This window comes from Lutra lutra, chromosome 8, assembly GCF_902655055.1.
Source record: "Lutra lutra chromosome 8, mLutLut1.2, whole genome shotgun sequence".
Lineage (NCBI taxonomy): Eukaryota > Metazoa > Chordata > Mammalia > Carnivora > Mustelidae > Lutra > Lutra lutra.
In genome coordinates, this window is record NC_062285.1 from 35843683 (window position 1) to 35854251 (window position 10569).

Here is a 10569-nt window from a genome sequence, read left to right on the forward strand (position 1 = left end):
TATTCCTCCACTGTCTCACTCCAATTAGTAAGTTATTTAGGAATCGTTCCTTGCTTAACCCGTTCCTAACAATGAGGCAGCAGTGAGGGTCCCCAGTGGGGTGGAAGTTTGGGCAAAGCTATAGACAAAGCTAAAGGGACAGTGAGGAAGCCTAGTGAAGTGGGAGGTGCCATAGGATACTGCTGTTTCCACAGTTGCTTGGGGTTCTTGTGCACCTATCTGTCTTCCTGTGTTCAGGAGAGCAGCTCTGAGCCAGACCAAGAGAGAGACCAAATGTTTGTGGTGGTAAAGAAACCTGGAAAAAATTAGGAAGATCACGAGGCCTGGCTCTATTTCTGTGTTGTGCCCAGAAGTCATTCCAGTGGTCAGGGATGATGAGGGTAAGAAAGGAGCTGGTTATCCTCAGGGTCTTGCCTCTCTTGGGACAACTCTTTTTATGGTCAAAGTTTGTCCTCCTTTGCCTCTTATTGGCAGGTTCTGAAACTGGTGTCTGACTTGAGAAATCACCCTGCTGCTGTTCTGATGGCCACTGGGTACCCCATGGTGATCAGCTCTGATGACCCAGCTGTCTTTGGTGCCAAAGGCTTATCCTATGATTTCTATGAGGCCTTCATGGGCATTGGGGGAATGGCAGCTGATCTGAGGACCCTTAAACAGCTGGCTATGAACTCTATCAAGTGAGTATCTTGTGTACTTCCTAGATCCCCAACTCGCTCTTCTGCCCTACGACTTGTGTTTATCTCTCTTAGAGTTTTGGGGAAGAAGTCTGGAAGGTTTTTTATGTTTTTTTCTACATTGCCTCTGTTTCCTTATTGCTCTTGGACTGGGGAGAAATGTGCTCTGCAAACATCTGAGACCCCCTCAGCTTTTCCCCAACCCTTTCTCTCCTGACCTGAGTGCCTTTTCTCTTGCAGGTTCAGCACCTTGTTGGATACTGAGAAAAAGGCTGCCATGAAAACCTGGGAGGAAAGATGGAATAAGTTTGTAGCCGACCTGGCTAGGAGGCCAAAGTGAGAAGATAGCCATTTATTACCCTGTTCCTCTGCTTCCCTCTGCAAGCTGTTTTCACCTTCTATCATTCATTCTTGAACCTACTCCAGTATAGTTTCTACCTCCATTTCTTTTTTATTTTATTTTATTTTATTTATTTGACAGAGGTGGGGGAACACAAGCAGAGGGAGTAGGAGAGGGAGAAGCAGGCTTCCCTCTGAGTGGGGAACCCGATGTGGGACTCGATCCCAGGACCCCGGGATCATGACCTGAGCCGAAGGCAGACACTTAATGACTGAGCCACCCAGGTGCCCCTCTCCCTCCATTTCTTTATCAAAACTGACTTGTCATCAATGGTCTCTACATTGCTTGACCTCTCAGAAACATTCGAACAGTCTACCAAACTCATCTTTTTGAAATATTCTTTTCTCTCAACCTCAGTGACATCAGCTCTTTTGATTTCTCCTTTCTCTCTGGCAGTTGCTCTCAGGGTCCCTTTTCCAGATGCTCTTCTCTCTCAGATCTCTGTGTTGCATTTCCTCGGGGCTTAGTTTTGCCTCTCCTCTGTTATGTCTCTGCTTCTCTCTTCTTCTCTCTCACTCTATAGTCTTTTCCTAGATAGTCTCATCCACTCCTTCACTTTTAAATACCATTTATTTGCTGATGATTCCCAATATATTTATTCACTTGGGAGGTTCACAAGAATCTCAGAAACCTACTGTGTGCAATTCTGAACTCACAATCTCTTCCCTTTCAACTTTTTCCTGGATTTTCTCATCTTGGTAAATGGGACCTCCTTCCATTCCACCCAGCTGCTCTATGTAGAATTTTTCAGTGAAATTCTTGATACTGCTCTCTCCACTTGGTCCCTACATCCAAATGTATCTTGAATCCTCCACGTCTCTCTATCTCTATTGCTATTGGCTGAGTTCAAGCCACTATCACTTCTTGTCTGAATTATAATAGCCTCTTAATTTATCTCTTCTTTTTTTTTGCCTTCTTCCTTTCAATTTTTGCAGAGCAATGACTTCTTTTTTTAAAGATTTTATTTATTTATTTGACAGAGATCACAGGTAGGGAGAGAGGCAGGCAGAGAGAGAGGAGGAAGCAGGCTCCCTGCTGAGCAGAAAGCCTGCCGCAGGCCCCATCCCAGGACTCTGGGATCATGACCTGAGCCAAAGGCAGAGGCTTTAACCCACTGAGCCACCCAGGTGCCGCCAGAGCAATGACTTTTTAAAAATTAAATCAGCTTACTCCATTGCTTATAAGTCAGTGCACTTATGAAAACTCAAATGTTTCAGCAGGGCACATAGCTTCCTTTTTAACCTGAATCCCTTTCAGCATCATCCTACTCCAGTCCCCCTGATTGTACCAGATTCTGGCCATACTGGTCCTTTGTTTCTCAAATATTCTGAACTCTATGCTGCATCCGAGTCTTCTCCCATTCTCTCTGCCTGGGATATTCTTTCTTTCCACTTTGTCTAACTGACTCCTGCTCATCCTTCAGGGTTCACCTTTAATGTCACTGTCTCAGAAAAGTTTTCTAGACCCCTAACATATTAATATCTCTCAGGGCACCTTGCTTTTCCTCTTCATGACTCTTACCGTAATTTGTAATTATATATTTCTGTGTTTATAGTCTCCCTCCCTTAGACTGTAAACTCTGTGTAGGTAGGTACTAATGATTGTTTCGTGCACACTGTGAACCCAGAGCCTAGCTCCATGCCCCAAACCTGGTCAGTACTCAATAAAAGATAAGTTGAATGAAATGGATATAACTTGTAGGTATTGAGCTGGTTGCTTAAGCAGGAGGGAACAAAGCAAAGGCTCCCCTAAGAAAAGACCTCATGTGATCAAATTCTGGCACCTGGCCTGGTCTTCAGGAGAAGGAAGGCAAGAAGCCAGCCTTGTCTTTACTTGACTAAAGGAGGTGAAGGAGGATCAAAGAATTCCTTAGATGTTGCAGGGGGATTCAAATGTCTTCTCATCCATCACCCATCACCTGCACCTGAGCTAAAAGGCAGCAGCCCTCTCTCTCTTCATGAGCGGTTCATTACTGTTTGGTTCACGATACTGGAAAGAGTCTTGCTGATTAGGGATCCTCAACCACAGGCTGGTACGCAGATGGTACAAGATGATCTTTAAGATCCGGTCTAATTCTGACAGTCTTTGATTTATTGCCTTAGCCAATCCCAGTAGATAGAATATAGGTCTCAACTCAGCTGACTTAAATTTAATAAATGGTGAAAGTGGAACGTAGCAGAATGGACTTCCGTAGCAAGTTGTCATGACTGCAGAGATCTCCCAGGAGTGTAAGGTCTCTGGCCTGGACTTGGTGTGATCTCTGATTTGGCAAATTAAATCAGCTACTATTCTTGTCTTCATGCCTGGTTCAAGAGGCTGAGTCCTAACAGTGAACTAGAAACGTCAACAGAACCAGATGCTAAGTTATGAAGATCTGGGAAACAGGTTGTAACCCCCTTGGAACTAAGTAATATTTCTGCCAGGAGTTGAGTCGTTAAATCTGATTTCACTTATTCCTCCTGTAGGACTTCCCAGAAGTTACCTTGACATATGTTTTTGGGGAAAACTTGTGTGTTAATTGAATTTTTGTAAATGAAATCATGCTGCACCTGGGGCCTTGCTACTTATTTAAAGGAAATCTGAAGCAAAGCCTTCTGTTAAACATATTTTGTAATTTGAATTATGTAGTCTTTATTTATTTATTTATTTATTGGAATAAGGTTAAATGGTTTTTCCTTCTTTGTCAGGTGAATTCTCTGGTCTGGAAAAACGTAATGGCCAGGGACACCAAGAGTCCCTGACATGCCAGGCTTATTGTATAAGTCCCTATTATTTGGCCCCTGATGAATGCCCCGGTCCAGCCCCATCCTGGAACTTTTCATCAGCTGGCATAGCTCCCAGGGAAGGGCAGGGAGACTTCTCAAACTGAGGGAATGTTGTTGGAGATGCAAATCATCCTGTTTCCCAGCAGGTGAGAATTTGGGATCCAGCCTTAGGGAAAACCATGGAACATTTTTCTTTCTATCTTGAAATAATGTGAAACCTTCAGAAAAGTCACAAGAATAGTACAAAGAACTCTAACATACTCCTTGTCTAGGCTCCCCAATTATTGACATTTACAACATTTGCTATACCCTTCTCTCTGCATATATATCTGTATCTCTTTTTTTTTAAATTAACATATAATGTATTATTTGTTTCAGGGGTACAGGTCTGTGATTCATCAGTCTTACACAATTCATAGCACTGTCCCCATAGCACATACCCTCCCCAGTGTCCATCATACAGCCATCCCCTCCCTCCTAATCCCCCTCCCCTCCAGCAGCCCTCAGTTTGTTTCCTGAGATTAAGTCTCTTATGGTTTGTCTCTGTATCTCTTTCAATGTCTGCATAATAGATCCTATTTTGTCTAGCCAGTTGAGACCTAAGATAGCATTATGACCCATTACTTGTAAACACTGCCGTGCACGTTTACCAAAGATGGTGTCATTCTCCTGTGTAATCACAGTATAACCACCCAAAATAGGAAATTAACATTGATAAGATAATACCATCCAGCCCAGGCCCTTCTGGGCATATTTCTTTTCTGGCCCAGAAAGATCTTCAAGACTGAACCCAGGATCACATATTACACTTAGTTATACTCTCTCTTGTCTCTCTACTCTGGGACAGTTCATCAGTCTTTCCTTGTCTTTTGTGACCTTGACATTTTTGAAGAGTACAAACAATTATTTGGTAGAGTGTGTCTCATTTCACATCTATATAATGTTTCCTTCTGAAGAGATTCCAATTTATACATTTTCAGGGGAAAGGCCTCAGAAGGGACGCTTTGTCCTTAGTGCATCACATGGGGCGGGGGTGGGAGGTGGGGGGGCACATGGATCAGGGCCTGCTGGAGGCCGTCTGCACCAGCAAGCAACAAATAGTGGCTAAAATTTCAGCCTATTGTGAAACCAATGGTGGTCTGAAATCGGTCTTTGTGGCATTTTTAATAACTTTTTTTTTTTTAAGATTTTATTTATTTGACAGAGAGAGAACACAAGCAGTGCGAGTGGGAGAGGGAGAAGCAGGCTCCCCACCAATCAGGGAACTTCATGTGGGGTTCCATCCCAGGACCCTGGGATCATGACCCGACCCAAAGGCAGACAATGACTGAGCCACCCAGGCTCCCCATAACTGTTTTGTTTTGTTTTTTTTTTTTTAATGTTAGCTCTATCTATCACTAGGGTCCATGGATTCTGATTCTATTCAATGGACTATACTCGAACACTATCATTTCTTTTAAGATGCTCACACTGTTCCAGCTTAACTCTGTTAAGCTGGGTCCTGTGACTGATAAATTCTTAAAAATTTTTGAGAACTTCCTTATTTTTTGACACAATTAAATATCCCAGGTTCATTTGTACTTTCCTCATCTCATACTGGACATGAGCTCTTCTCCAAAGAACTCTGGTTCCTTGGTTAGAAAACCTTGACCTGAGCATTAGATGTGCTGCTGTGTGTATACACATACATAAATGTAATTTATATATGTGCATATGTGACTGTAACTTCTATTGTTAAAAAGAAAACCACACTCCCAAAATGATGTCACTTAGGGTAAGTTACCAAACTGGGGCCTAATACCTAACCTAACTGCATTTTCAACCCCCCCCCCCCCCCCCCCCCCCCCCCCGCCACCCTGGAAATGTAAGTCTTAACTGGTCAGTCAGGAATTTTCTAATCAGTACCAGTAAGATAATCTACCACACAGGCCCTCTCCATCTCCCAAAGATGAGGTCATCCACCTAATAAGAGCCTATGCCCTTCACCCTAAGGAGAGATGACCTTGCCTGGACTTATATTTTCTTTTGCTAAAACTTCTTACCCCATCACCCCACTGTCTTTCCTTTTTTTTTTTTTTTTTAAGATTTAATTTATTTATTCGACAGAGACACAGACAGAGAGGGAACACAAGCAGGGGAAGCAGGAGAGGGAGAAGTAGGCTTCGGGCTGAGCAGGGAGCCTGATGTGGGGCTCCATCCCTGTATCCCAGGATCATGACCTAAGCCCAAGGCAGCTGCTTAACTACTGAGCCATTCAGGTGCCGTACCTTGCCCCCCACCCCGTCACCCCCTTTCCTATGAAAACCTTCCATTTTATAGGGCTCCTCTACTTGCTAGTTGGGATACTGCCTGATTCTCGGAATCACTTAATAAAGCCAATTAGATCTTTGTATTTACTCAGTTGGATTTTGTTTGTTAACCGTATATGTTAGAACATATATATTTACACATATACATTAATATCTATTTCCAAATTTATCTATGTATATTAAAAAACCATGAGTTTGCAGGGTACCTGCTTGACTCAGCTGGTGGAGCCTGTGACTCTTGATCTTGGGGTCGTGAATTCAAGCCCCATGTTGGACCTGGAGCTTACTTTAAAAAAGCAAACAAACATAAGTTTGCACCCGTATCTCCCATTCCCTTCAATACCATGGGTTTATTCCAGCCTCAGCTCTTCCCATATCTAACTCTGTTCCCCAGCTGTGAGAAACCTGGCTCCTGCTACCCCCTATGCATCTTCCTAGTTCCTGATTCCCCAGGCACGTGATCCCTCCTTACCTCCCACTAACACTGCTTCCGCTGGCCCTGCAGGTCCTTCTGGTTCATGGGAAGGGAGGGGATGAACACAGGGAAGGGAAGGGAAATGAGGGGAAGGGGAGAGGAGGGGAAGGGAGGGGAGGAAAGGGAAAAAGATTTGGAAGAAGGAGAGAAGCAGGCAGGCTTTGTAGAGTTTGAAGAGATCTCTAGAAGGGAACAGATTCACTGGTGGTACTGAAGCTCTCCTTTCAGGGCCTTGCATATGCATGGACCTCTTCTAAGAGAACCCATGGAGTAGTAATTTAAAATACTTTTTCTTAAAAAAATAAAAAATTAAAAAAAATACTTTTTCTTTTCTTTTTCTTTCTTTCTTTTTTTTTTTTTTTTAAAGATTTTATTTATTTATTTGACAGAGAGCGATCACAAGTAGGCAGAGAGGGAGGCAGAGAGAGAGGAGGAAGCAGGCTCCCTGCCAGGCAGAGAGCCTGATGTGGGGCTCAATCCCACAACCCTGGGGATCATGACCTGAGCCAAAGGCAGAGGCTTTAACCCACTGAGCCACCCAGGCACCCCAAAATACTTTTTCTTTAAGAGGGTCCTTCAAATATGTATAAGCCTCAGGGTTCCACAAAATCTGGATCTGGGTCTTGCTCTAGCTTAGCTCTTCATCTGGAAGAATCAGTTGGTTAAGTGTGCCTTTGGCTCGGGTCATAATCGCCAGGGCACTGGGATCGAGCCCCACGTCAGGTCCCTGCTCAGTGGAGAGCCTGCTTCTCCCTCTCCCTCTGTGATCTCTCTCGCAAACAAACAAACAAACAAACAATTTTTTTTTAAAGATTTTATTTATTTGACAGAGATCACAAGTAGACAGAGAGGCAGGCAGAGAGGAGGAAGCAGGCTCCCCGCTGAGCAGAGAGCCTGATGCTGTGCTCGATCCTAGGACCCTGGGATTGTGACCTGAGCCGAAAGCAGAGGCTTTTTAACCCACTGAGCCACCCAGGTGCCCCCAACAATTAAAAAAAAAAAAAAAAAAGGAAAACAAGGGGAATGTATGTTGGCTGATAAGACTAGCAAACTAGAGATAAGTGTTACAGGGTCTCCGCCTGGAAGGGATCCTGAAAGCTATGTAAATCATAGCCGCTTCTGGAAGAGCCACCCAAAGAATCAGGAAGATGTGCCTGCTTAATTTTTAAAGCTCACCAGAATAGGATTCTGTAAACTGCCTCAGCCACCCAGTCCAGAATCCCAGAATGTCCCTTTTCATAAGTTTGAGATTTTGTGTGACTGCTGGGATCCTTGCCTCTCCCAAGACTCCGTCATTGGAGGACTGGATATATAGAACTGTATCCACAGACCAACAGTAAGTTAGCATGCTGGCTTATAAATATTATTTCCCATACATAATATGTTCTTTACATAGCAGTTACCCTAAAAATGACTTAACCTTCTTGGTCCTTTCTTCTCTGTCCAGAAAGGGGGTAAATGGAGGGGGGTGGCTGGCAGAGCTGTTGGGGTATCTGGGAGCCCGGTGGGGACAGGGAGCAGTTTCCAGCTGGCTTTCCGGGGATGGGGGCCACATCTTGAGTACTCAATGCTTACATGTAATGGTGCGCAGGGTGGGGGACCAGAGCTGCTGAGTTTCGGGGTATCCCAGCTTTCAGCCAAAAACCTTTTCCTCCTCCACCTTCAGGGTGGCCTGGATCCAATCCAAAGGGACCTTGCCTGGGGACTGGCCAGAGATCATACGTAAGGCAGATGAGGTCTGTCCTGGTCCAGCCAGATCTTCCCAGGGCTAAGGCCCTTCTGGGGCAGGGAAGGGTAGAAGACTGGAATTTTTAGAGTCATAGCATACTGGAGCTGGGAGCGGCCTAAAGATCATCTTATCTAATTCTGTGTTAACAGAGGACTCACTTAAGGCCCAGAGAGGGTAAACAACTCTCTCAAGGTCACACAGTAGGTAACAGCAGGTTTCCAGAGTCTTAGGTGGGGGTTCATACTACAACACAGGGCTGTTCTCTCTTCTTGTCTGAAGCACCTCTCAGTAACAGGTTTCCAGAAACTCCTGGCAGGCCTAGGTCAGTTCTCGGCTCAGAGGATGGAGTTGGGCTACTGCAGCCTCCAACCCACTCTCAGACAAACTCTCCACCGTTCCGCTTGCTTGATGAGGACAGAACCATTAGCCCTACTGGGAGCAGTGATCTTCCTCCTGGGACAGGCTGACCCCACTTGTGACCCCTGGCTCTCCTTTGGCAGAGTTCCAGCCCCGGAAACCTGCTCAGTTTCCTGTCCCCCACCAGGAGGAATGGATCCTTGCAGTCTAGGGCCTTCTCTTTGTCCAGGGTTTGTCCAGGGTCCCTGGGAAGGCAGAACTCAGGTCCCGGGAATCTCCGCCAGCCCCCACCCCCACCGCCCCCCAGCTTGCAGACAGCTGTGGTCCTCGGAGTTCCCCATGACTGCCATTTAGTGGGAAATGGCCCGAGACAGAAGCATGTGGAAAGCAAATGGCGATTAGTGTGAGACTGAGGATGGTAAGAAGGACCTTTCCTGGCGGGAGCCTCATCCTCTACACCTGTGGCAAGGGGCAGGCGGACTGCGGCGTGCTGCTGACCCCTGGTGGCCACTCGCGGGACCACAGAAATGTCTCCCGCAGCTCCATTCTCTTTTTGGTTCCTTTATCCTCTGCTGTCGCCTCCTGTCACTGCTGGGAGTAACACTTAAGACAATAAGTAACATTTAATAATAATACTTTCTGATTGTAAAACATGCTTGTAGTAGCGAATCTGTAAACTCCAAAAAGTATAGATGAAACATAAATATTGGGGCACCTGACTGGCTCAGTCAGAGGAGTGTGGATCCTTGATTTCTGGGTTCTGGGTTTGATCCCCAAGTGGGGTGTAGAGATTACTTAAATAAATGAAACTATTTTTAAAAAGATTTTATTTATTTATTTGACAGAGAGAGAGGAGAGAGAGAGAGCACCAGCAGGCAGAGCAGCAGGCAGAGGGAGAGAGAGAAGCAGGTTCCCTGTGGAGCAAGGAGCCTGATGTGGGGCTGGATCTCAGGACCCTGAGATCATAACCTGAGCCAAAGGCAGCCACTTAACCCACTGAGCCACACAGGTAGCCCTACAGTTACTATTGCTCCATTCCCTACCCACAGTATAATAGTCCTCAAGGTCTCATTCCAGTTCCCTTCTTCTGCCTTACCTCTTGCCACTACCTTCCTCATATGCTTTGCTTTTAGCTGCCTCATCTTCCCCTCCTAGGTAGAAAGGTCTGCTCTTGACTTTGGGCCATCCTGTATGTACAAATTTAGAGCACATAGTATAGGATGAGGGGGTACTGCCATAATAATTTTTAAATTGTATTATATTTATTTATTTATTAAAAATATTTTATTTCTTTATTTGACAGAGAGAGAGAGAGAGTGAGCACAAGCAAGGGGAGCAGCAGAGTGAGAGGGAGAAGCAGGCTCTCCACTGATCAGGGAGCCCCAAGCGGGGCTCTATCCCAGGACCATGACCCGAGCCAAAGGCAGAGGCCCAACCAACTGAGCCTCCCAGGCGCCCCTAAATTTTATTGTATTTAAAATAAAAATTTTGAATAGGTATACAATCATATTTTTAAAAAGAAAAAAATATGTGAAAAGAACAGATTGGAAAGTCTTACGTCCATACCAACTTCACCCCATCCTCTTTCGCACCCCACCTATTTTTCCCACAATACTTAGTAGTTTCTCATGTTTCTTTGTGCAAAATAAACAAGTGCAAATATGAATGTTCTGTTTTCCCTTTTCTGATACAAAAGACAGCATATTATGCATACTGTTCTGGACTTTGCTTTTTTTATTTAACAGTATGCCCTGGGAATCTTTTCCATTTTGGGTTATAGAGAGTACTTCCTTTTTCTAACTCAGTGTTTCATTGTGGTAACATGCCATAGTTAACAAAGCCCCAACAAGTTGGCATCTG

The 10569-nt window shown here is 44.8% G+C and overlaps 1 protein-coding gene across 4 annotated transcripts in view; it reads left to right on the forward strand.

Annotated features, from left to right (window-relative positions):
- Nucleotides 1-10070, forward strand: part of ADA2 (adenosine deaminase 2) — a 34682-nt gene extending 24612 nt beyond the window's left edge. For 2 of the 4 annotated variants that reach the window (XM_047742524.1, XM_047742523.1), the window contains 3 exons: nucleotides 475-677; nucleotides 915-1010; nucleotides 7634-7947. In XM_047742524.1, coding sequence (XP_047598480.1) covers nucleotides 475-677; nucleotides 915-1010; nucleotides 7634-7661 — 327 coding nt within the window. In that variant the 3' untranslated portion in view covers nucleotides 7662-7947. Of the gene's footprint in view, nucleotides 1-474; nucleotides 678-914; nucleotides 1011-3761; nucleotides 4178-7633; nucleotides 7948-10016 lie in introns of those variants that run through there. The other 2 variants (XM_047742525.1, XM_047742526.1) reach the window with 2 other exon arrangements.
- Nucleotides 10071-10569: the final 499 nt, after the last annotated feature.